At 39.1% G+C, this 27,845-nt stretch overlaps 2 protein-coding genes across 5 annotated transcripts; one reads left to right on the forward strand and one right to left on the reverse strand.

The window, feature by feature from the left end:
• Positions 1-5,735: 5,735 nt before the first annotated feature.
• LOC103714319 (G-type lectin S-receptor-like serine/threonine-protein kinase LECRK3) lies at positions 5,736-8,309 on the reverse strand. Its single transcript, XM_039133259.1, has one exon. The coding sequence runs from the start codon at positions 8,250-8,252 to the stop codon at positions 5,895-5,897; it is 2,358 nt and encodes a 785-aa protein (XP_038989187.1). The 5' UTR covers positions 8,253-8,309; the 3' UTR covers positions 5,736-5,894.
• Positions 8,310-15,095: 6,786 nt separating this feature from the next.
• Positions 15,096-26,582, forward strand: LOC103714303 (PH, RCC1 and FYVE domains-containing protein 1-like). Of its 4 annotated transcripts, none has more exons than XR_005514644.1 (7): positions 15,096-15,877; positions 20,242-20,361; positions 20,700-22,796; positions 22,885-23,031; positions 23,445-23,983; positions 24,358-24,617; positions 26,365-26,582. XR_005514644.1 is itself a non-coding variant. In XM_039133260.1 (7 exons), exons 1-7 carry the CDS (start codon positions 15,830-15,832, stop codon positions 24,521-24,523), a joined length of 3,012 nt encoding a protein of 1,003 aa, XP_038989188.1. In that variant the 5' UTR covers positions 15,096-15,829; the 3' UTR covers positions 24,524-24,835. The 4 variants fall into 4 exon arrangements, 3 of the variants coding, with proteins under 3 accessions (XP_038989188.1, XP_008799730.2, XP_026663161.2); XM_039133260.1 differs by lacking the exon at positions 26,365-26,582 and having other exon boundaries at positions 20,700-22,488; positions 22,594-22,796; positions 24,358-24,835; XM_008801508.3 differs by lacking the exon at positions 26,365-26,582 and having other exon boundaries at positions 24,358-24,835.
• Positions 26,583-27,845: the final 1,263 nt, after the last annotated feature.

The raw sequence follows: 27,845 nt of genomic DNA on the forward strand, positions 1-27,845 counted from the left end.
TTCTAGCCTTCTCTTTTACTCCCTCTTTTTTTTTTTTTTTTTTTTTTTTTTTTTTTTTTTTTTTTTTTTTTTTTTTTTTTTTTTTTTTTTTTTTTTTTTTTTTTTTGGTGCAACGGCGGCTCATACCCTACGGGTATGAAGACGGCCTACAAAATCAGAAGCAAGTAAATCTAATAGAGACTCCGGCACAGTGTCGGGCTCCCTCACAGTAAAACCACCAGAATGGTGAGCCCTTCACTCTTTTTGATGTTAGATGCCAAGCACTTTTTTTTTTTTTTTTTTGATAAAAATGGTAATTTATACATCCTGCCAAAATGCTTGGCTGACGCGCTTGGACCGCTATAAGGGCCGTATCTTTCGCCGGAAAGAATGATATCTTCTTTCACAATCTCCACCATTGGGTCACATCATATACAGCTTTCAAAGCATTCTAAATTTTTTCAATCATCCACTTGCACAGCTCTCAGAGTAAGCACAAGTTTCATTTATGAGAGCTAGGAAAATTCTCATTAGAATGATCTTTCAGCATTTTGTATCATAAAAAAAAAAAAAAATCCTTCAGCATCAGTCCCGCATACTCATTGAATCTCTAGAGGGAATTATTGAGAATAAAATATCAGGAGGGTTGATCCCCCGCACATTAACCTTGATGCTCGCAAATTCTTCTACACCTCCGTTTGGTTCGAGGACCTTCATTGTGACAATGTTTTGCAAAGCAAGCTTGAACTGATTAAAATTTCTTGCCTAAATATATATTCTCCCTTTCCTTATTGTTAGTTTCAGATCCATTTATATTATGAACCATGGAGAGCCAAAGCCCAGAGCTCAAGCTCTAACCGTCTGAAATGGGCCAATATGTTAAACCGGCCTCGCTTCGGTGAGGCAAGGTTTTTTCCCATTCAGTAGTAATAACATTCTCTGACTGTTAAAAATAATATAGTTGTTGACGATTTCCAAACTAGGCTGATGATTCGCCAAATTTTTCATGGTAGACAAACTAACCAACAGCTATTCAAGTATTCATGATTCATTCGCAAATTTTGCTATCTGTTTATTAATTGTTCGAGACTAAGTCGACGTTCTCGAGAACTAGAAGTTATGCGCTTGAGATGCACATGAATGCTAAATATTTTATGCTTTTGATAATTTAACTTGGATTTAAATTAAAAAAAGTTATAAAAATAATTATCTCGATCAACTTTTTTTTTTTCCAAATCATATTCTTTCACCTGTTGGTTCGGAAGCTAGCATGAGTAGGCCTCGAGCGTCGACAGAATTCTTTCGTTTATGGATGTCCGGCATATTTTAACTCTTTTAAAGAGGGAAATCAAATTAGAATTATCATAGATATATTAGAACTCTTGTTGAGTATGTATATTGACCTATATCTGCAAACAGAGGTAATATAAATGCTTCACTACGAGCATTTTAGCTACTACGAGCAGAGTTGAATAGGGTTAAAGAGTGAGATCTGCCACATTAGATAGCCGAATCGTATGATAAACTATCAAAGGCTATAACTTGGTTATACGATATCTGATTGAGATGATTTTTTTTTTAGAAATTGGGTAGCTTTTTGAGATCTACAACCTTAACCCAACACTCTAAAGGAGTTAAATCAGTCTAAAATTCCATCGTTTTGGCCTCAAAATGAGCTGGTTAAACTGAAATTTTTCTTTTCGAAAAAGAGTTTGACTGTATGTTACCTTTTAATTTGTAAAGAATCAAGCGGAGACGGCAGAGAGTTGATGTAGAAGCCGCAATTTACCTCCTCAAAAATTTTATTTTTTTTCAAAATATTTTTAAATTTTAATTTTCTATCATACTTCTATTTGTCAAATTTATTTTAGGATACCATGAAAGGTATTAGCTTTTAGCCTCTTGTCGTCATTATAATACAGGTCAAGTGTATCGCCTTGCGCGTTGGAAAAGCTTCACATTGCAGTCAGCTTGCTTACGTGTTGGAAACGCTTCTCCCATGGTTGTTTGCATCAACAATTCTTCCTGTTATAGAAAGTAGGACTGCAGATTAAAGAATAGAAATTGATCATCGAATGGAAGGCCAATTGTAGACTTCAAAACGATTGTCATCCCAGCATACAATACTCTAACATGGTAAGCTTGACACTCTCGAATCTTTGCCAATTTTCTTTCTGCTTCCTCGCATATCTTGGTCTTCATGAGGGCGACTGAGTTTTGATAAAGCCGATGTTATAAAATAGAAAGTAAAGTGATTGGAGACAATAAAATAGATAAAAAAACAAAAATTGTAAAAAATCAGTTCTTTAGGAACTGATAGCATTTTTCATTTCTTTCTTGTGCTTTCCTTTCTCTTTTTATTTGTATACATTTCATCCTTCTCAAGCTACCCTTTAATAGACCTAGGATTATAATGAGAAGATGAAGATATAATAGTTATAATGACAAGACATCCAAAGGACAAGAGAAGGTAAAAAGGTGGATGAATGTAGACATTCCTAAGAGATAAGGGGCATATCTAGGAGTTACAAAAGGTGGAAAATTCAAGAGGTGGGAAAATTAGGAGGTGAAAACTAAGTGGCCATCCATCCAAATATGATGGATTTATAATAGTCATTACTTCTTTTTTTAAAAAAATAATTGTCTGCCACATATTTCATGAGGTGGAGCGTACGAGCCCCGACTCGATTCTTTATCTTCAAGGGGGTGAGTCCGTACCATTTTAATTTTTCAGGTGCATCCAATTGCTGGTTTTTTTTTTTCTCCTGTTTTGTTCGTTGAGAATACCGCAGCATGAGTTTATTAGAACTGATCACAAACCAAGCATAATTTTTATGATTAGATTTATAGTATTTGTGAATGAATTTGTATGAATTTGGAGCTTTGGCCCGGTGAAAACTTCAAAAAAGATTAAACGGAGAGAGTACATAAAGATGCATGCAGACATTTGTTTAGTCGCACATCGATCAAGCATCGAGCAGACTTAGGTATTTATACAGTGCGCATCAAATCTAAATAATATCTTTTAGTTCGTTTTTTAGGTGAGATCGTGAGTTGTTAAAGATGGATTATACAGTAGTCATAAGGAAATCAAAGAGTGCTGAATTGTAAAACATAGATGGGGTCACAGAGGGTGCGTAGTGCTTGTTTTGGAGCACGAAATTCCCTGCCTATAACAGCTACGGTGCGCCTATAAATTATTCTTGTGCCCAAACTAATAGTTATTGCTTATCCAGGGTTTCAGTGAACTATCTGGATCGGTGATCAAACCTACTATTTAGGCTCCTTTGGCATCTATCTCTGGTGTAAATGCCATCCACCACCCATAGTCCTGCAACCACGAGGAGGCCTCACCACTATAATCTTCTTGCATATTCTCAGTCCGATGTCGATCTCCTTTAGATCTTGATTCGACTTGGCATCGACATATCTTCCGACATAGCTTACGGGACAAAGAAAAGAGACATGATGTATACATCCCGGATTGATGCGACAAAATTTGTTTATATCCTTCTTGAAGTCTGCAGTTCATTCTTGTCAGACTGCAAATTTGAAGCCAGTCATGGTGTCTCACACAAGAAATGATAGATCTTCTTAAAGAGTATAACAACTATTCATTCATCATTTAGGGTGAGACCATTTATAGACTCTGGACCCCAGCTGCTCAGTAGTCAACGAAAACAACAACTTGGTTGGCCAATCTTCACTTTCCAATGCAAGCTTGAAAAAAAAGCAGTTCCTGATAGCTGATTCACTCAAAAGTAATGTTGTTAATAAGCCATACTAACTAGCTGAAACAACAGATTTCAGCGCATTAAGCCTCTTACTTTCTAATAGCAGTTTTGATTCATGCGAGTTACAATTACAAGATATGCCAACATAATTACCATTTTTGGTATATTTTAAATTTTGAATTTGAATTTCAAATATCAGCCATTAATAGCAGATTTGATTCAGGTAATCATGAGATATGCAAGATGATTACCATTTCTGGTGTATTTCATATTTGAATTTGAATTTTAAACAACAACAATGGAATTGTCTTCCTTCAATCTTGGGATATACAAAGTTACCATTTTTGTTGTATTTTAAATTTAAATTTGAATTTTGTAATTTAAACCCAAATTGATTGGGTCAGACTTTCCATCTATCAATACAATACAATGCAACAGTTGGTAAGTGACCACTATTCTCATTCCCACAAATTTTCTATTTTTTCTCCAAAATCTTCTCTTCTTTCTCTTTCAATTCTTCTGCACTTTCAGTTTGCTTCAGCCCTGCAGGACCTTCATTGTAACAATGTTTTGCAAAGCAAGCTTGAGCTTCTTAAAATTTGGTGCCCAAATATTCTCCATTTCTTTATTGTTAATTTCAGATCCATTTATATTTTGAACCATAGAGGGCCAAAGCCCGGAGCAGAAGCCCTAGGCCTATCCGACATGGCCCAATACCTTCTCCACTTAGCTTTTTATGTTAAACCGGCTTCGCTTCGATGAGAGAAGGGCTTTTGCCATTCAATAGTAATAATTTCTCTGACTGCTAAAAATTATATAGTTGTTGACGATTTCCGCACTATGCTGATGATTCTCCAAATTTTTCATGGTAGACAAACTAATCAACAGCTATTCAAGTATTCATGATTCATTCACAGATTTTATTATCTGTTTAATAATTGTTCATGACTGATTCAAGACATTCTCAAGAACTAGCTAGAAATTGTGCACTTGAGATAATTCAACTAAGACTTAAATTATAAAAATATATGAAAATACTTATTTGGATCAACTTTTTTCTTGCCAAATCATATTCTTTCACCTGTTGGTTCGGAAGCTAGCATGAGTAGGCCTCCCGCATTGACAGAATTCCTTCTTTTATGGATGTCTCGCATGTTTTAGCTCTTTTAAAGAGGGAAATCAAATTAGAATTATTATTAGATATATTTTAACTCTCTCTCTCTATATATATATATATATATCCCATTTAAGGATTAAAAATTATGAATTGATAATAACCCATGAAGGCAGCCTTGGGTTCAGTTTTGCTATTTGTTATTGTTCTTACTTTTTAATGTTTCTTTCCACTGAAAAAATATATAGATATTTCAATATGTTTACATTCTTTAGCTATGTCAGTCCATCTAAATCCTTCCTAAACTTCTTGCAAGTTATTACAAATTTTACTGATTTTTGAATCTTTAACTATGACCACAATATTCTTGAATGCCGGATTTGTTACCATGACAGCCAATGGTTTTTCTTCTAACTCTGAGAAATTTTCTGGCCATTGTTTCTAATTTAATAAAATGGCATTTTATCCTCGCTCATCAGCACGAGCCGTTTCCCGGTGACAAATCAAACATCTGTCGTTAAAGGGGATATCTCGTTCTTTTGATTCTCCTTCTGTTACTTATGATCTCAGGGGTTTATTGAGGTCCAAGATCTGTACTGACTGCCAAAATTTGAGATGTCTTTCTTCTCTCTGTTGGATTGGGAAGTTTGAGGATTTGCATAGTTTCGAATGGGTCTCTCTGATGAAATATCTGCTCTACGTGACAATCAGCACCTTTTACCTTTCAAAGATGAAAAGATAAGTAGATTTCAACTTTTCAAGCATGGAACCTAGGTAACACCTGAATGCTAAGACCCATTAGTTTGTTACCCACATAAAGCTTCTCTCCTCCACATTAGAGTGCCAGGTTCCGTGACAAAAATATCCCACGTTTTTGCGGTCATCATTGCAATAAATCATAATTCCAGTGACAAAATTATGAGGAAGAACTGTATTCCAACATTAGAGTTACATATATTCAAAAACCTCTGCTCTGCGAAATTCTAGATCATCTTTAAAAAAATGACTGACTACTGTTATAACAGATAGTATCAAAAAAAAAAAAAAAACTGCTACAACAGATCATTTCACACTGAAAAAGAAGGTGGTGGAGGAGGGAGTGACACTTTCATATTGCCGTCCAACATCAATATCACATTCTTCATACTCGGCCGGAAGACTGGTTCCTTTTGAACGCACCAAAGACCTACCTTCACCATTCTCTCTAACTCTCCATCATCAACGACTCCATGGATCTTTAGATTATCCATCTCACCAGCCATGAAGCATTCATAAACCCATTCAGAAAGGGTGCAGTCATGCCCGGCCTCTTCCAGCTCCATGTTCCTCTTGCAGCATATGAGTTCAAACAACACGATTCCATAGCTATAGACATCAGCCTTCACTGTTATGGGTGCGTTCTTGTACCATTCTGGTGCGAGGTAACCCCTCGTCCCTCTGACCCCTGTGAAGGTTCTTGTTTGGTCGGGCATCAGCAACTTGGCCAATCCAAAGTCAGCTATCTTCGCGGTTCCGGAGCTGTCCATGAGAATGTTCTGAGGCTTTATGTCGCAATGGATGATAGGGGCCTCGAGCTCTTCGTGCAGATACTGCAAACCTCTTGCAACATCCAACGCAACCCTCGCTCTCTCTTCCCAGCTTGGATATGTCTCGCTTTTGAAAAGAAGGTTCGCAAGCGAGCCGTTGCTCACGTATTCATAAATCAGCAGTCGGTTGGAACCTTCATTGCAAAAACCAAGCAAGCGAACCAGATTTCTGTGGTGCGTTCTTCCAATGGCCCTCACCTCTCTCTGGAATTCCCTCTCTCCATCCTCCACCAACTTCTCCAGCCTTTTCACAGCGATGATCCTTTCTCCATTGGACAGTGCCCCTTTGAACACTGTGCCAAAGGCTCCCCTGCCCAATTCTTCCCTGAAGCTCTCTGTAGCTCTCTCTAACTCCTCATAGGAATAGGATCTCAGCGGCGTCTCGTCATCGAATCCAGAGTTGTTGCACTCCGACGCTCTCGTATATCTCCCTAATTTTCGATTCCTGCAGAAAAGAAAGCCAGCTACGCCGAAGACAACGGCCGAACTGGCAGCTAAAACTACGCTGATGACCAAGACATCGATGCGCACCTTTCTGCTCCTTTGATAGATTGCAACCCGCTGGTTAGGATTGATGGCTCCGACCTTTATGAACAGAGTGTCGTTGCTCCCCGTCCTCCCATACCTGAGCGGAATCATCTGTTTGGTGCAGGCGTTGTCTTTAAACAGCACTGCCTCGCAGAAGCAGTCGGCCAAACATGCGGCCTCGCAGTCGTCTATGCTCGTCGTCGATGGCAAAATGGAGTATGGCTTGTCCACCCATGTCGTGTTCCTCACAGCGACCATCGTCAAACCTGTGTTCGCTCCGCTCGAGTTCTCTGAGCAATCTCCGATGCTGGAGTTTCTCATGCACCCGAGTAAAATCCGGCTCGGGTTGACGAATTCGAACCCAGGAGGACAAAGGCAATTGGGCTCTCCATTGCTCCTGAGGCTGCAGTAGCTGTTGATCCCGCAAACACCCCTGACCAGACACTGGTTGTCCAACGCTGCCCATTCCACCACTGTTGTTGAGCTGCCATTTCTTCCGAAGCCATGCGAGTAAAGCCGGAGAATCCCGTCTGGATCAACGGTCACTCGGTAATAGATATCAACTCCGCTCCGAGAACTAGAATTCTTGGCCTGTGCCAAGCTCTTGGTGAAAGTACCATTGTCGCCGGCCAAGTACATGGTACCGTTGCTGTCCAAATTTAGCGTAAGGAGGAAGCCGATCTGGAAGGTGCCTGTATCCCAGTAGGCATCATCGGCGGTGTCCGATGTGTCCGCCGGATACAACACAAGGTTCCCATCCTTTTGATTGTTGAGCCGATACCTTCCTGTCGATCGATCAGTCTCCGATTTGCTCGAGAAGAGCTGAGTTTCTGGCAGCAGGCTCTGTCCTGGTAGAAGTGTGTCCGTGGGAGAGATGAAAGTAGACCATACGATCACTTGCTGAGAATTGTAGAGAACGAAGTTTCCGGTATCCAGCATCGCAGCCATGGCTGCAGGCTCAGTAGGCCGAGATATGACCTTTTCCTGGCCGCCAGGAGCACTCCAGACGAGCCGGCCGTCGAAGGTTAGCCGAATGGAGCCATCCATGATCGGCGGATCGTCGCGGTTGGCTGTCCACACGACGGTCCTCTCAGGAGTGGTTGCAAGCCATACTCCGACCGCGAAGCCTTGGGCTTTCGGGTAGAAGCCGAAGGCGAAGCGGCCCGAAGGCGAGAGCCACGAGGCATCAATGGATGCAGGGAGCGAAGAACCTAAGGTGATATTGGTCTGTTTGGGCTGGCCAATTACCATGGCAGGAGAAGCTACGATTAGAAATGCTAGTAGTGGGGAGAGAAACAAGGAAGCCATCATTGGAAGTTGGGAGATGGGAGCTTCTTCGCTGTGTGAAATGTTAAAGGAGCCATTGGCTTTTTTTATGCTGTGCAACTGTGGACGGGCAAAACGTCGCTGCCTCATTCTTCAAGCAAATCTGATGTGTGATGAAAGCAAGTGCGCATCGATGACCACTAACCAGCACCATGTCCGTCCCGCCAAGGCCGGTTGGTGGAGACCGGAAAGCCATCGGCTGATGAAAGCAAGGAACGCGAATGAGAAGCCCAAAATCCAAGCCATATGGCGAGATGGGGTTCCGGTTCGGAAGATTTGGTCTGATTTGGCGCAGACAACCCACCTTGGTTGGATTTGCTAGTTCGGTTTGCGACCGTGATACAAATCTCTCTGATGCATGCACTACAATTTAACAGTTCGCAGCCTAGTTCTTTCTTCCATTACCTTGTCGACGCTGGTTAAATCTTCTCCAATCCTTCTTCCAACCAAAAGGAAAACAAAAGAAGTTAGGGGAAGGAAACTTCTAGTGCTTCAACTCCTCGACAGGTGAACACTGCACCTTGAAATGCTCCATACCCTTTCTCGCTCTTTGGGCAGCCACCACTAGAAGCTCAAATTATGCTTTTGTTGGCTTAATTGTATAAAAAGTTTCTCAAAATTTTAAACTTGGAATTTTTCTATATCTGATTAAATTAACATATTATCACAACTAAAGATCCTATCCAAAAAGACTAATTAGAAGATATTATTTAAGTACCCAATATCTATCTAATGCATAATCGATATGGGACTAAATATACATCCGTACGAATTCTCACATTTTTCCTTCATTTAAGTCCTAGCTAGTGTTCTCGTTAGGCTAAATATTCAAATCAATTCAAATCTAATCACAAACACCATAATCAGCTTGTGGTCAGCTCTAATCAACTTGTGTCTTCTAATCCACATAAACTATGAGTTGGGTCCGATACCATTTATCACATCTCAAGATCTCATCCAAAAAAGTTAACTAAAAAGTATTATTTAGTTCATTGGCTCTATATAATTATCCAAGATCTAACTAATACATAGCTAATGTAGAACTAAACCCATGTTCGTACAAATATTCACACATTTTTTTACTAAGTAACTATTTACAAAATCTCAGACTTTGATGTTGTATTATGATGGAGCAGTAGAAGGAAGAAAAAATATAAAATGATAAAGATTGATACTAGATCACTGGCAATTCTTTATACAACAGAATAGGGCCGGAGTTGGTTTAATCTACATAGCAAGATTCTTTACGAAATTTGATTTCTTATCCTGCAAATTTTGGTCCCACTTGCCAACATCAATGGCCGGCCTTCCCTAGTTGACCTGATTTTAAATTGTTTTAGCCGCATCATTTGGACAACCAGTCCATGCTGCATAGGCGACTTCATCGGCGGGCGTTACTGGATCTTATAGTATAAATTGCAGAACTGATGCTGCCATGAAGCATCCAAGCCATAATCTATACTTTGTCCATGATTGCTTTGGATTTAAGTAACATTTCTATTGCCACTACCTATCACACAATTCCTTTTTATTTTGACAAAAACACCTCCCGTACAATTTTAAACTACTCATGCTTTAGTATTGATTGGAAAAGGATTTTTTAACAATTAGCATCTCATCTTCACGTACATCAATAAGAAACCATCAAAGTCAATGATCAGCTTATTATACTCTGTTTTCCTGTGATTAGCTTACCAGGTGTGAAAACCGCAATCTCTCTGGTACTCTCCTGACCTCTGAGTCATGTTAGTTTCACTTGTTGATTGAATTTTTGGTACTAAAGACAGGTTCAAAAAGCTTGTATTACTGCTTGTTTAATGCAACATATCTTAGTTTGTCGACATGAGCAAGAAAATTCCAAATTGGCTTACATCATCTAAGTCTACTGAACAACGTAGAAATCATGGAGTTGAACAGAGATCAGGCAGCTGTCTCAGCAAGTGCCTGACGGTCCATGGCTAGCTGTGTTCGAATGAGAAGATAAATTAGAATTTGTACTCCATAGATGGATTTGATGAATTGAATTCTGAGATTTATCCTAGCAAGACCAAGGCACTCTGACAGTTTCAAACTTTCATTTGCTTACGTGAAGAGCTTGCTTCGCTAAAGATTAAATTGGTGAACACATTCTTGTAGAGTACAAATTTGAACTTATACATTCTATTAGAAAACAAATTTTGAGAATGCATTTTGTCAATTCTTACACTGCATCAAACCTATCAATAATCAAGGCACCTGTGCCCCTTAACAAATGTACTCAACTACTCATGGTGTTTCCCACAATAAAAAATCTTAAACATAAGAAAGTATCTTGACAAAACGCAAATTCATTGTTGCTTTATACAGAAATTATAAGAACTAGTTGCCTTTACTCTATGAAACATGGATTGTGGTAGTTTTTCTAAACCAAACTGTGGTGGTCTTAAATACTAGCAATTTTACAAATTTTGTTAATGTTGTACTCCTGTAACACAGATTACAATTTATTTGTCTCATCATATCAGTAACTCATCCTTCATTATATATTGCCTCTAAGTTGATCCCATCTCATTCAATCCAATCTCCAACATCCCTGCGTTTTCTAGCTTATATCTATAATTTTAACTTTCCCTCTCCCACTTGTTTTCATGGAAAGGTTGCATCAAATTTTAGAACTTGCACAAAAAGGGGCGGCATAAATCTCATAGTTCATAGGGTAAGAGAACTATATAAAGGTTGTCGGGTTTTCTTTGAGCATGCATCGTGGAAGTTGTAATAATCTGACAACCGGTCATAAAGTGCAATAATGCGTACTTCACATGTTTTGAAGTCCAGTTGTTATTATCCAAGCAAAATTTTTTAAGGAAAAAAAAAACTACAATCGAGCCTTAATTTCAGAGCTTAACCCCAATCCATTGCGCAAGGAGCTGAGCCGTGACGGGCCTAGTGGGTTGACACGGTCCAACCCCATCATCTGACCCCTGGTCAATCACTGCCGTTAGATTTAGATATTATACCACATCCATCATGATTATCTTGTTATATCCACGAGGTAGAGCTACCAGACGGTGGACCCCCTAAAAAAGTAATGATGGACCCTCATCCACCGGCAGCCATCAGAACATGATTGGACGGCTGTTAGCTAACTCCATCATCCTATCACATCATGTCTTCGCGCGGCTGCATCCCCATCGGCAACAGTAATAATAATAATAAAATAATAAAAAATTAAGATTAAAAAATAAAAAATCAGACACGAGCATAACTATATTTATATTTATTTTATTTATTAATACAAAATGGATACCAAAAATATAAATATAAATATAAATAAATTTATGATCATAAAATTAAATATATTATTAAATAGATAATAAATTAAATTTATAATATATTAATATAATTTTTTATTTTTAAAAAATATAAATACTATATAAAATTAAATAAAATTATAAATAGAATCAAATATTCTGTTATGAATCAATAGCTATTTCATATTACTGATATAAATACGGGTGTTAGTTAATTTTTATCTGTATTTAAAAATATCTATTTAATTTTTATCTGTATGAACATTATCTGATCAACTTTGACCTCCAGATCGGTAATTTCTGCTCGAGGTGGAATAAAAAAATATTACCATCACCGATTAAGAGTTCTAATTGGACACCTCATCAGAAACAAAGGAATGGGCAGGCAAGACCGGGCCGGACCGGCAGTCCCTCGTCGCAAAATCTCTCTCCGGCGAGCCCTCGATTGCAGGCGCGGCTTAGTTTCAGCTGCCTTGTCTGTCTTCCTTTGCCTCCGCCAAGCCCTCTGCTTCTGAGCTTCTCCCCGTGCATCAATGGCCGACCCCAGTGCGTCGAGGTATGCGTGCCTGTTGCAGATGAGGTGAGTGCTGGATCCTCCGGTGGAATAATCATAGGCTGTAAGAGGAAGCCTCTCCTTAACCGTGGAGCTTTCTCGGGTTGGTGGCTTGGGTCAAATTTCTTATGGACATGCACTGCTGTTTATGGACCGAAAGATAGAACTTTAGAAGGCAAGAAGAGTTCTGGGAGGAACTCAATACTTTGAAGGACGGACTTCCCCAGAACTTGGATGGCAGGTGGAGAATTCCAACGTTGCTAAACTATACTTCTGACCGCTGGGGTATTACTCGATGTATCCAGATAGCCTCGAGTTTTCTGATTTTTTTGACAAACTCCAACTATTTAACCGCGATCTTAGGAATTCGGCACTTCACTTGCAGTGACCATTGAGACCACCCAATACCAGCGAGATTGGATTGCGTACACTCCTCTCTTCAGAACGGGCATAGGTTGATTTCCTCCATCAATCCAAATGGCTCTACCAAACAACTTGTCTGATCCCATTCGATTGACATATTAATGGCCGGATTGTTGTTTGTTTTGCATTGGTGAGTTTTTCATTCTAATATTAACTAGAGAAAGTTATAGGGACACCCCTCAACTTTGGGTCAATCTTCTAGATTTTAAAAAGTTTCAAATAAATTTCTCAAGTTTGCAAACTGTTCCAAGTTGCTCATGCGATTCATCTCTATTAACAAAGTGGTATTACGTGGACATCATATGGTAACATAAAACCGACTAGATTGCCCTTCGTATCATTAAAGGACCACCTATCGTACTATGGTGTCGGGACTTATCTTCCTTTGTGTGAATCCACGATTGGATCATCCATCGTACAGATCTTGATGTGCTCCAAATTCCTTTATCTATCCATCTGCATAGATCTCATAGCGTCTAATGTATGACCAAGATCATCCATTCACCCGCACAAATCTGAAAAAAACTAGTAGATGATCTAAAGTATTCATCTATATGCACAAATCTCAAAACAAACATATGATAATCCAGATTATTCATCGTTTTGCATAGATTGCAAAAGCGACCAATGGATGATCAAGATTATTCATCCATCTGCGTAGATCTCATAGCCTCGGTTTGGGCAAATGACGAGAGGGAGGGGGGGGGGGGGGGGGGGGGGTTCATCGTTTTGCATAGATTGCAAAAGCGACCAATGGATGATCAAGATTATTCATCCATCTGCGTAGATCTCATAGCCTCGGTTTGGGCAAATGACGAGAGGGAGGGGGGGGGGGGTGAAAATTTCCAATGCTTGGGGAGGAGGGTGTTGTGGATGGTTCGAGCCAGAGGGATCAGAGTCTGTTAAGGTGAGAATGGATTGAGGTTGTAGGAGAGGTTGAAACTACGTCGTGTTGGAGATCATTAGGGTGGAATTTAAAGTAGAAGATCGAGATATTAAAAAAAATGGAGGAAAAATTAGGACTTTTTTTTTTGGTGGTGGTGGTTGGGGGGGGGGGGGGGGAGCCTTGGATTTTGAGGAGAAGAGAGCAATTCACCAAAGTTGAGAGAGAATGGCGCTTCTTTACTGCCGTTGTTGCTATGAGAGGCTCACAAGTACTGCCACTTGCGCTCTCCACTAAGCGCTAGCAATACGGAGGAAGAGGAAGAAGAGGAGATTCAAAGGTGATGATGCTTGCAGAGATTTTAAAAGCAACCACAGATGATCCAAATATTCATCTGCCTGCATAGATCTCAAAGCAACTTGGATGATCCAGATATTCATCCACTTCACAAATCTCAAAGAAACCACAGATGATCTAGATATTCATCTACTTGCATAGATCTCAAAGTAATCACAGATGATCTAGATGTTCATCCGCCTACACTTATCTCAAAGTAATCAATGGATGATTAGAATTATTCATCCACTTGCACATATCTCAAAAAATCTAAATATTCATCTGCATGCATAGGTCTCCAAGCAATTGCATGGATGACCCAAATATTCATCTGGTTGTATAGAACTTAAAGTGATCAATGGATAATCGGATTATTCATCCACTTGCATAGATCTCAAAATAATCCAAATATTCATCTTCTTGTGCAAATCTCAGAGCGATTGTGTGGATGATTGGGATTATTCATCCACCTGCATAGATCTTAAAAGAGATGTTGGAAAAGGCTAAAAAATGGAGAGAACAATTTTGTCAATTGAAACGGTAGGCTAATGCTGTTTGCTAGTTGGAAAGTTAAGAATCAATTTGGAATAGTCTGTAAAGATCCAATTGGAACTTTTTAAAGTTGAGAAGTGTTTTTGAGATTAGCCCAAAGTTAAGAGATATCCTTGTAATTTTCTCTATAAACTAATATCTTGGCAAGATTAATGAAAACCCTGGGTATAACTATCCATCAAAGTAAATAAATATTCCTTCAAAAGTTTGTAATTTTATCTGATAGCAAGAATCTTGTCTCTCAAATTATATCCCGTATCACATGCATCATGTGGCGATACACCACGCAAATCACATATGCTCATTCTTATAGACGAATCACCTAGGTGAGCGCTTGATGACTAGAGTACAGAGAAATGAGTATCATGGTGCATATAGTCCTGGATATAATTTCTCCGCGTTCACATTCCTTCCATCTTAATTAATTCTAATCATAGTCCCACTTGATTAAATTCTTTATCTCCACTCTTTCCATCACCTAGAACCCTAAACTTAATCCCCACCTGATCTCCGCCGAGCCGACCAACATGCAAAAAATAACTTCACACGAACCCGAAAAGCTACACCCCAGGTTCCACGTGGCAGAGCCTAACTGGCTGATAAGGTAAGATATTATGACGTCGCATACCCAAGGGCTCCACCTCCCATTCCCTCGGCCCCAGAAACTAAGTGCCACCCAAGCGCTGCCACGTCAGCTCAATTTCTGACCTCAAGGGCATTTTCGTCATACCAACTATCGCTCTCACACAAATAAAGGGCCAAGCGGAGCCAAAAAATATACACTCACCGCTCCTGGGGAACACCTTCCTTAAACTGCTCCGCCCGCGTGGGCACTCCCACCGACGCCGCCCCGATGAGGGGAAACGCCAGTGCGCTATCGCGGGACTCCGGTGTTCCGCCGGGGCATCGAGAGGCCTCCGCCGTCCCGGGGCGCCCGAGGAGGTCGCTTACGCCACAGCGGTGACGGAAACCCGAATATTTTGCGAATTTTTTTCCGATTTTTGGTCAGGCGAATTGAGTTCGCTTCTTTGACTGTTTTTTATTGGTATACTTCTTCTTTGACTGTTTAATTTCTTAAAACGGACGCGAGGCGCCGTCGACCTATATTAATCCGGACCTCCGCTTCCTTTCTCCGTCTCCGCGACACCGTCCATCTTCTACTCTGTTCGTCGCGCCGCGGTGCTCCGACTGCCGGGGACGGGCCCAGCGCCGCCCCCCGAGACCGCCGCCCCGCGGTCGGGTTACCGCTCTCTTCCCTCTCTCTGTACAAGCTGGGGAGTCCTCCCTCTCTCTCTCTCTCTCTCTCTCTCTCTCTCTCTCTCTCTCTCTCGCTCTGGCCTGGTGAGGAGGTCGAGGACGGAACTAGGTGGAGGAGATTTCAAGGGATTTTGGGAGAGGATTTGTTTGTTTTTTATTATTGAACATTGGAGATTGATGAGAATCCGAGGAAAGATCCGGCATCTATGACGACGGAAACCCCGGGGCGATCGATGCCGGCGGCGTTTGGAGGTGATTTTGACATGGAATGGCAGATCTCCTCGGCTATGGGAGCAGCGAAAAGCATGTCGACAAGGTAAGAAAGATGGGATTTTTATTTCTTTCTTTCTTGATGTTTTGCTTAGAATCTTGGTTTGTTTAGTTATTCTTGTTTGTGCTTTTGGATGATAACATGGGTTAGGAAACGAGTTGTTTCCCAAGAGAAAGTCCTGATTTTGATTTTGATGGGCTAACTATGAGTTTGAGATGTTTTCATGGGAAAAGGAAAGAAAGGAGGGATATTTTTGGGTTTCACTGCTTAATTTTATTGATTTCGAATCTAGGGGGAGGTTAATACTGTTACGTACGTCCAAATTTAAAGCTGTGAATCAGAAACTGCTTCTTGTAGGTGTATTGTTTAGTGTATGAAGCTGTTGTTCTTCTGTTGATTGGACATGCCAAACCCTAAAAAACAAACCAGACATGTTCCAAAAAGAAGAGGCTCGGAACAAAGTAAGAGTGTTTAGGGTTGGTAGTTGCACCTACATTGCTCCATGATTCGGTTTAGTGCGCAGTCAAAAAGGATTTCATCAAGAAACTCTGAAAGCAAGTACAATTTTGTACATAGATGATCATTGCTACTGGATTTTTACCCAACTTTGAAAACGCTATACTCCTAGCACTATAAGGCATAATCACCCTTGCCCACTATTTATCATGCATGCATCATTTGTTTGTAAGCTTTCATCTTCTTGGTTGTGCTCATGACTCTTATCTTTCTGCACACCTCCATGATCATGAGGAAGATATTCTTCCAGAGCAGGGAAAGTCCTTTCTCCTCTAGTCAGTCACTCTTCAACTGCACAGGAATCTTCCTCCACTCACATTTGGGTTCTAGGGTAGTATTCTAGCCATGCATATGCCTTCCTGTGTTCCCTTACTGGGCTTATACTGAGAATCTGCATGACATGCCTTTTTCATCGATCATTTATGAGCCTCTTGTACCTCTAGATTCTGTCTGCTTTTCCTGAAATAACATGTCGCAGATGTTTAAAGTCCCAGTTCCACCTGAACCTCCAATCTTCATGCTATAGTTTTGACCACTCATTAGGACTTTCAAAAATCTTGAAGATCTCAATCCCACCTAGAACCCATCACAGTCTCACAAAGATCCAGATAAGCAAACAAATGTGGAAAAAAAAGATGATATAAAGAGTAATCAAGCGGTATACGGAAGGTGATACAAGAAATACCACTTAAAGGAATAGAGACCCATGAAATTTTTAAATGTACTTTACAAGAATTACAAACTACCAAAACTATCTAAAATTGTTCTCTTCTTCAACAACATGCCTTCTCTCACCTTACATTTTGATATGCTAGTAATGTTGTTAATCTCAAGCCCCAAGTGGGCTGCATTTACACTACAACCATGCATAACCAAGCTAGTTCATGCCCATTGTCCATATAACACATATCTGACAAAGTAATAAAAGTAGTACAGTCAACCTGCAACCACAAATAAGCAACCCAGTCCACACCCATTGTCTATGCCGCACCTCCAGTAAACCATGAATACTTAATCATCAATTGGTGTAAGTAGTGCATGTACCTAATGCTTTCTCAGTCCCAGATCATACTGTGAGATGTGTGACAGCAGGAGAATGTCATCAATAATGGAATTGTATGAGAAACCATTACAGAAGAAGGCATGCTCAAAAAGAAATCCGCAAGAGAATTATCTGACAGAGTGCTCAACTCATTTCCTTTCTGCCATGTAATTCTTCTCCTTTCTTCCTCTGGCTCCCACTTATTCAAGCACCAAAAGAAGCCTGTGACATACAATATTTACACAACTCTCTAGTTTTGACATTATCACTGACCAATGCTGAGAGCAACTCTTTTTTATCATTTCGTTATCTTTGAGGAGGCAAGATTACATTAGCCAAATATGGATTCATACTCTTTGTTAATAAAAAGGAAAGCCACATGATATAACTTCCAATATTTAGTGCTAGGGAATGTTATTGTACATCTAATTTATGCCTGAATATCAGTGCATGCTAATGACAAAAAAAAATTCAGTCAGAATGTACAAAACTATAACAGTTGGCATGTCTTAGTTTGCAATTAAGCAGAGAAAGAAAGAAATTGTTTCAACTGTAGCCTGAAACAAACAACCAAACACTCCATGTTTTGTTGGATTTACTGGTCAAAAGATCCCCAGCTAGAACTGAAAGATTCAAGAAAACTTAGATTTTAAGCATGCAGAATCAAAATCTTAACATTTAACAGACATATAATAATAATTCTTTGTCTAAACTTAAATAATCATTCTGACAACTTGGTCAACAAAATGCAAGATCTGTACCTAAAATCACAAATTGAAAATTTCCTTAGCTCTATAACAAATTTGGAAATTGAATAATCTTTAGGTATCCTTTAAACCTTACATTCTGTATGAATGTCATATCTAACATATGTAAAAAGACAAGATATAGTCCATGCTAAGGTTGTACTTTGATGCCTCAATTATCAACAAATTCATCATACTTTGGTAATTTTGTACTATATAAATTAACAAGTAGTCATTGTTCCGTATAGGTGCATGTTTAGATGGTCTTGGGAGTAGAAGATCCCTTTCTGTTGAATGTAGAAATTCTTATTTCTTGATTTGCCCCATACATGTCAATAATTAGAATCAAATGCACGTCCTAAAATAAACTAAAATTTCCTTGTGTCTGATTTCCAGGGAATCTGCAAGCTAGTATACACTGCATTTTATTGGCTAGTTTTCGGTAATGATCTACTTCAGCTTGGAGTTTTGCCTGTTACAGAAATTCTTGCATCAAGGCATACAAGAATTCTCTCCTTGCCACACCTCAAGTCTGATGTTTTGACTTTTGAATTAGATCATGAAGATCTGCTTGTGAGTTTGCTTTCTCATGTTTAGAGGTACAACGAATGTTTTAGATGATACATATGCAAGGCCTTGGTTTTATTCTCACAAGTCCATCTTCTTGCATCAAGGCATACAAGAAAAGTATTTGAGACATAAAGTAAAGATTCATGTTGTACTTTTCTTTTCCAAGACCCTTGAAAAAAACAACATGAATCTTCATTTCTTGCCATATCTTTGAGTTCACAATGCGCTGGGTTAAGGCTTGATGGTTATGGTTATGGTTTCTATGCTCACTTTCTTTGTGTTTTTCGAGGCACTTGTTGCTTTGAAGAAAGGCACTAAGTTGTTTAAGTATGGTCGGAGAAGGAAGCCGAAGTTTTATCAATTCAGATTAGGGTTTGCCAAATCGATATCTAGAGTTGTATTGACTGACGACCTGTATGTATCGTACTGAACCATGACGTGCAGAAACCAAGGGAAGGGAGAGGGAGAGGGGAGAAAGGAAGAAGGAGAGCGAGGGAGGGAGGGAGAGTGAGAAGCCGAAGCCTCCGAACTCGCCTGAGAGAGAGACCGAGGCTGAGGCATCGGGCGATGGTTTCGTGAGCGGAGGAGGTGAGAGAGGGAAAGCAAAGGCTTCGAGAGCTTCGTCCCATCGACAGGGAGCTTCGAGAGTTTTGGATTCCGCGATGGGGATTGAGAGAGAGAGGGGGGGGGAGAGAGATAGAGACTCCCCTGGCTGGGATGTTATTATCATTGTCATTGACAGGGACCAAGGGCTTCGAATAGCACAAGGTCTTTTATAACCTATTTTGACTGGTTGAACCATGCCAGTAACTGACGATTCTGATTCGGTATGCCCCGAACCGGGTGGTTCGGCAACTTCACTTAAAATCATCATATGCTTGCCTCTAATGTTAGTCAACCTTCCCTTAAAATTGTTTGTTTGTATGACCAAATTTTACTTCATTTGACTATCATTTTGCTGCATTTTGCATGCACAACCATATTACGATCTTCCATTATTGTATTCTATATTCTAAATAAGAGAGTATAAATGTTCACTATTTATTGATCCTATATTTGCTTCCAGGATGAGTTGTCATTGATTTGGTTATCAAGTGACGGGGAAAGTAGTTTGAGATTAGCATATGTTTCAAACATCATTCATGGCCAAACCATGAGTTCATCTCCATGTTCGCTTATTTTTAAGACCTTATTTATGATGTAGTGGAAAATGTTACATTTTCAATACAATGAAAAGTCGATGCTTTTATTTGATGCTATGTTTATAAAGTGGAGGAGATTGAATTCTTTTAGTTGGCACTTTATGGTTAGCAACCTTAAAGTTATATTGAAATTACTTCTCAGCCTGTTTTTCAAAGGTATTTGTGCCCAGAGAAGGACTAGTTGTCCTTTTCCCTGATATATAAGATTGAGAAACAATCTCTTGATCTGCTTAGCATATCAAAATTTCCATTCTGTTTTTGTAATTCAGTAATTATTATATTCTAACATTCATGTTGCTGATGAGGTTAGTTGTCCTTTTCTTGCCTATTTAGATATGCGAGGACAAAGTTGAGGCAGAGGTGTGGTTTGCAGGACTTAAGGCATTGATTTCATCAGGTCAATCTGGACGTTCAAAAATTGATGGATGGAGTGATGGCGGACTCTGCCTTGATGTAAATAATTTACTACTGCTATCACAAGTTTATTATTTTTTTGTTTTATTTGATCGTTGTGTTTCTTTTTTTTTTATTATGAATTCCCTCCATTAATGGTAGGCATGCAGGTTTTTGAATCATATTGATAAAGAACATAAAATTCCTTGATAGATATCTAATTATTTAAAATTCTTATTTGCATGATTTTTTCACACCATCTGAACTTAATTTAGGTCTTTGACATTTATTTACAGTTTTTTTTCCTTTATCATATCCTTTTAACATGATTTTTTCCCCTATGCCCATTCAGTTGCATGTAATAGTTGTTAATACATGTTTCCTGGGAATTTTATCAGGATATAGAGGACTTAATATCTAACAGTCCGAGTGACAGATCCATTGGCACCATAGTGGATGCTAGTTCTCCAGACAGCAATCTAAATATGAGTGCTTTATCTGTAGTCTCATCATCTGAAAGTTTGGTATGCTTAGAAAGATCAGATGTAACAAGTATGCAAGTAAAAGGGGCCACTTCCGATGTTCTTAGGGTCAGTGTTTCTAGTGCCCCTAGCACATCCAGTCATGGTTCTGCACAGGATGACTGTGATGCCTTAGGGGATGTGTACGTATGGGGTGAGCTCATATGTGATTATTCTGCAAGGCCTGGTGCCGATAGAAATATTAGTTATTTTAGTGGTAGAATTGATGCCCTTCTACCTAACCCTTTGGAATCCAATTATGTTTTGGATGTTCGCCATGTTGCCTGTGGTGTTAGGCATGCTGCTCTGGTTACAAAGCAGGGAGAGGTTTTTACATGGGGCGAAGAATCTGGAGGGCGTCTTGGCCATGGTGTTGGAACAAATGTTATCCACCCTCGTCTTGTCGAATTTTTGGCAGCCTGTAATGCAGATTTTGTTGCTTGCGGGGAGTTCCATACTTGTGCTGTATCTGTGGCTGGCGAACTTTATACTTGGGGAGATGGTACTCATAATGTAGGGCTTCTTGGTCATGGTAATGATGTCAGTCACTGGATACCCAAGAGAGTTTCAGGACCACTGGAAGGGCTTCAAATTGCTTATGTTACTTGTGGCACCTGGCATACAGCCTTGATAACTTCCACTGGGCAGTTATTCACATTTGGCGATGGAACATTTGGTGTCTTAGGACATGGAAACAGAGAAAGTGTTTCACATCCAAGAGAGGTAGAATCTTTGATGGGTTTGAAGACAATTGCTGTTGCATGCAGTGTGTGGCACACTGCTGCAATAGTAGAAGTCATAGTTGCTCAATCTAATGCTAGTATATCATCTGGAAAATTGTTCACTTGGGGTGATGGGGACAAGTATCGCCTTGGTCATGGTGATAAGGAGCCACGACTTAAACCCACTCGTGTGGCTTCACTGATTGACTGCAATTTTCACAAGCTAGCTTGTGGCCATAGTCTTACAATTGGCTTGACAACTTCAGGACATGTTTTTACCATGGGAAGCACCGTTTATGGTCAACTTGGCAATCCCCAGTCTGATGGGAAGGTTCCGTGCTTAGTTGAAGATAAGCTTGCTGGCGAATATGTGGGAGAGGTTGCTTGTGGTTCATACCATGTTGCAGTTTTAACCACCAGGAGTGAAGTTTACACATGGGGAAAGGGAGCCAATGGAAGACTTGGCCATGGAGACCTTGAGGATCGGAAAACACCTACACTTGTTGAAGCTTTGAAGGACAGAGCTGTTAAACACATTGCATGCGGTGCGAACTTCACGGCTGCCATATTGCAACATAAATGGGTATGCGGTGCGGAGCAGTCTCAGTGCTCAGCCTGCAGACAAGCATTTGGCTTTACTCGAAAGAGGCATAATTGCTATAATTGTGGACTTGTGCACTGCCATGCATGCAGTTCAAGAAAAGCTCTGAGAGCTGCATTGTCTCCTAATCCTGCAAAATCTTACCGTGTTTGTGACTCCTGTTATGTGAAATTGAGCAAAGTGTTGGAATCTGGTGGAACTAATAACAAGAGAAATGCTGTGCCCCGCCTCTCAGGAGAAAGCAAAGGTAGATTTAACAAAGCAGATTTGAAACCATCAAAGAATTTGTTGCCTAGTAACCTGGATTTGATCAAAATTCTGGATATCAAGGCAGCTAAATATGGTAAGTGGACTGACACCTTGTCTTTGATTAGGCCCCCTCAAGTTAATTCACTGTTACAGTTAAAAGATATTGCTTTTGCTGGTGGGTCTGATTTTCACCGAGCAGTTCCCAAAGCAGTCCGCATATCAGCGGTTCAATCTGTAAATCCTTCAAGGGCTGTTTCACCTTTCTCTAGAAAAGCTATCCCTCCACGTTCTGCAACACCTGTTCCTACAACATCAGGCCTTTCTTTCTCCAAAAGTATTGCCGACAGTCTGAAAAAGACAAATGAACTATTGAGTCAAGAAGTTCAGAAACTGCATGCTCAGGTATGGTAAATTTATTTCGACTTCTCCAGAAGTTAATATGAGCATCATTAGCTAGCAGAACCTGAACGGTAACATGGACCTTTATTAGGTTGAAAATCTGAGACAGCGCTGTGAACTTCAAGAACTTGAGTTGCAGAAATCGGAAAAAAAAGCTCAGGAAGCCATGGCACTGGCTGCAGAGGAATCTGCAAAATCCAAAGCTGCAAAGGAAGTTATAAAATCACTAACAGCTCAGGTAACTTTCTGCTTGACCTTTCCCCCCTCCTCACCTCTTTCCCATTCTTTATAACAAGTTCTAATGATTTGTTTCACATCAGGGACAGTTACTGACTTGCATTGTTTCCTTGGGTTAGAGTCGTTAGACCATAGTTATAATCAAGGATCTTTTCAAACCATCTGCTACTGGCATTATGGATCCTTTTTTACTAGTATTACATGCTAGGGTTGCATTCTTTTGTTGCCAACTTTTCACATCTTTTCTGAAAACTTCCATCCATTGTATAGCCTAAATCTTCCATAACCAGATATCTGCACGTCAATGGGTCTCCTTGAGCCTGCTTCCATCATTTTGTCATTCGACTTTTGTGATTGCTAACATAGAATACTTTAGTCTTGTACTTATTTCACTCTTTGGTTTGGATCCTGTAGCTTAAGGATATGGCAGATAGATTGCCCCCTGGGGTCTATGAAAATGGGATAAAGCCAGTATATCTGCCAAGCGGCATTGAGCCACATGCTATTCACTACTTCAGTCTGAATGGGGAGTACCAGTCAAGAAATGATGGAAGCAATGGTCCAGACATACCTCCACCCATGGCTATCGACTCTGCTGCTATGAATGGAAGTTCAGAACAAAATCTTCCACCAAGGGATATTCAAAAAGTTAATGTAATGAGTACACAATTTGAAAAAAATAGGATTATATATTTGAATGAAGCAAAAGAGCATTTGAATACAGAATGCCATGGTCATGAAGAAATGCCAACATCAAGTGGTAGAGCAGAGAATGTTGATAGCAAGGGAATGGAGCCCCCTCAAAATGGCGAGCATGGTTTTATGTCTCGAAGCCCCACTTCATCTAGCAATCAAGTCGAGGCAGAATGGGTAGAACAGTATGAACCTGGTGTTTATATCACTTTGATGGCCCTTCGTGATGGCACTCGAGATCTGAAGAGGGTGCGATTCAGGTAGCCAAGAAAATTATCACTTTTATGTTTACCATCTCTGTTTAATTCCTTTGACATGAATTTTGCTCCATAATTTTTGTCACTTCTGACTTAAACCGGGTAATCACTGTTGACTTACATATGGATGAACTTTTGCTTTGTTGTGCTCATCTGGAGTGCTGCTACTTGTTAATCATTTCAGTTCCAGTCGGTTTAGCATATTTATATTCTGTTATTACACAAATTGCTATTTAGCATATTTATATTCTGTTATTACACAAATTGCTATTTCTTGGTTGACCTTTTCCCATCAGCACACTCATGTGTGCATGCAATATGGATGCATTTGCAATTAGGTATATTCTTGTTTTCTTACAGTGGAAATGATATTGCAGTCGCAGAAGATTTAAAGAACATCAAGCAGAAGCCTGGTGGTTTGAGAACCGTGAAAAAGTGTACAAGAGGTACAATGTTCATGGGTCAGATAGGGCTTCATCAGCAGTGCTCAACCAATCTGCACGCAGACCAGAAGAAGAGTTCACGCCATCTTCAAAAGTTTAGCAGAAAAAAGGTGAGGGAAATGCTTATCAGTATATTGGATGATTCTAATTCCACTCCGGACTGTGATCTGAATGGCATCCAGGAAATCTCTGGAGTAAGCTACACTTCCTCCCACATATATATGTATTTATTTATTTGTGCACCATTTCTTCCTTGATTACACCTTCTCTGTGTCTGACCTTGCCTGTTGTATTATAGTGTATATAAAATCATCAAATATCACAATACTGCAGGGCACAGAAAGGTGTTTTCCTATGTATACCTTTTTGTTTGTTGGCAATTGCAGATGAAATTTCCTTCTTATTTATTTCATTTTTCTTGTTTTGCTCCTCCTGCGTTACCTTTGTTCAAAATCTATTTTTTGTTTGTATATCTGTAAATTATCCCTGAAATAATACACCACTGCATGGAGCGTGAGTCAAACTCTTAGAAGGAATTTTTCCTCATGAAAGCCTTTCTTATAGCAAACATAGGGGAAGATGATGATTGTAATCTGTAGCTATTCAACATATTGTCTTTTATCTGGGCTTAGTAGTGCTGACAAGTTTTGTCGGGGATGTGCAGTCAAATTATATGGTAGATGTAAAGATTGAGCAGCATATATCTGTGCATATATGTATGTGCATATAAAGGGTGAGCTAGATATATCTGTGAGTGTAAAGGTTGAGCTCTCTCTCTCCCCCCCCCCCCCCCCCCCCCCCAGTGTGTGTGCAATAGAGTGGAACTACACTTGAAATAGAGTATTCATGAAATTCTGGCCTGTGCTTTGTTTCAGTTAATTTGGTCGAAATATCTGTTCATGCACATTGCTTAAACACAAACAAAATCTCATGAATCAATATCAAGTAGAATTCTTTCTGAGCAATTTGAAAGCAGTGAAGGCTGCACGGGCAACTCTCACTTGAAGCTATGGTTTAGGACTAGAATGTATCGTAGACCCCAATTTTATGCTTATCAGCAGATTAAGCTCTGGAGCCTAAAAATATGATCTGATTGAAAAAGGCGGTTAGATGGAATGACAGTCCTTTGAATCTCTCTGCTAGTCTGGATTGATGTTACTAAATGGTCATCTTAATTATAGCTCTTGAAAGCATTTCTCTATCACTACCATAAGGTCCAAAACAAAAATGCACCAATATTTCATGTGAAGATTAGCGAGCCCTATTGACCAAAACACCCGTCATACCAGCTAAATGCTGTCTGAGGTGTTTTTTTTTCCTTTTTTCTTTGAGAGAGAGAGAAGGCAAGCTCCACCTAAAGCTCGTCAAGGAGATGAAGTAATGTAGCTGCAAGAGGGTCTTACCGCTTAAGTCTACCACTTTGCTTTAAATTTTCGAATGTTGAACTAATCTGGTTAACTATGCTGTCGTTCCCTCATTCTCTTATATCTTCCTTGCAATTGTCTGTCAAAGTTTTTTGTCATCTCAAGGCAAAGCCAAAAATCAGAGTCACAACATGCTTGATTAGACTAGTACTCTGATTGAACTTGAACTTCCTGACTAAGAGCTGGTGTTGACTATACATGTTATTAGCGCCTAGCAATGAATCTACCTATGCTGAAGATAGATTTTACTAGGCATTTGCATTATAACACTTTTTCTCAGAATATAGGGATTCATCAAAAATTTACTCTAGAATTTTGCTCCACAGTTATATTGCATCACTTCTCTATCATCCACAATGCATGAGGGTTACCTTGAGATAAAAGCAACAATGAATCATCGATTCGTGTAGAGATTTCTTTTGTGACAATACTATACAAATATATAGATGCATATGATCTTATGTTTACACATTGAACAAAATCAGTCCTATTCAATTGGATAGATGACCACCTGCAGATAAATAATGTGGGAGCGCTTTGAACCACTGGCTTGCTGCATAGCATATGAGACAGAGACAGAGCTTTGCACCATTGGTTTGCTACATAGCACAAAAGGTTTGGTGCAATTCATAGTGGGATTATGTTGTAAAGGACCAAGCAGAAGGTGCTATCAACACCAGGTATACGTGTAACCCAAACTAAATTTTGGTCGTTGGGGACTTCAGGTCAGGTCTACATCTGAATCTACGCATCTAAGAATTTGAATGGGTCAGGGAGGATGGGATAAGAATTGGGACTAGGTTTGGATGTTGAATGAATACGGTTATTTCGATCTTTTTATGCCTTCAAAATTATCGACTGAACAACAAAAAATTTTGATAAAAATATAAAAAATATTAATTCAAAATTTATATTATATATTGGGTTAGGTAAACTAGTGGATTTGAAGCTGCATCTAAAAGAATTACATGGATTTATCTTTGACATACCTAACCCATAGTCATAGATATTCAAGTTCCAATTGATCCAAGTGAGAGGCTATTCCAGAGTCGATTCAATTCTAATTGGTTCCCTAATTTTTAGAACCAAAATCAGTAAATGTCACAACCCACTCATTCTAACCGAATCAGTATCAGATTGGTTTGAGTCATATTACCCCCATGCCCGGCACAAAAATTAGTAATTTATTTGAAAAAATAAAATGAATAGTTGAAGGTGAACTATAAAAGGCAATAGATTTTTTTGCATGTATACCCTCCTAAATATATAAAATTACATGAATACCAACAAAAAGTTGCTATTTGCATATATATACCCTTCTCCTCATAAATAATTATTTTGCATGTATACATTTTTTTCTTCCATTTTTGCATATGTACCAATGCTATCTAACGACGTTAAAAAATACATGATTTAAAATTAAAATAACTAAAATACCTTTATGGGTAGATATGCAAAAAAAAAAAAAAATTATAAGGATATACATATAAACAATAATTTTGTGAGAGTATTCATATAATTTTGCATATTTAGAAGGGTATAAATTAAAAAAATATTAAAAGTCGACCGAGACATGCCAAGTTTTTGATGATTCAGTTGGTTTGATAAATTAAAAAAAGATAAAGTCCCAATATTAATTTTCTTTGTTTAAGTTTTTAACTCGGTCAAGTTGGAATATTAGGCGATCATTTTGATAATATTGTTCTTCCTTTGATTTTGATATAATTATCATTATTGAAACAATGATATCAATATATTCTTAATTATTTTTTAAAACATTAAAGCATATTGAATTTAAATTAATTATAGACGGTTAGATCATGAAAATATTTTTCAGTGATTTATAAATGTTAAATTATTTTTTGTTTATTAAGGCAAGAATTTCATAAAGGTATTAAAAATTTATTTCATAAGAACTGATATTAACATGGGTTCATGCAACATGATAATATTGATCTTTTTTGTCATCCTCTTCGATTAAGAATAACTGAATTATTT

This window comes from Phoenix dactylifera, chromosome 14 (genome assembly GCF_009389715.1).
Source record: "Phoenix dactylifera cultivar Barhee BC4 chromosome 14, palm_55x_up_171113_PBpolish2nd_filt_p, whole genome shotgun sequence".
Classification (NCBI taxonomy): Eukaryota; Viridiplantae; Streptophyta; class Magnoliopsida; order Arecales; family Arecaceae; genus Phoenix; species Phoenix dactylifera.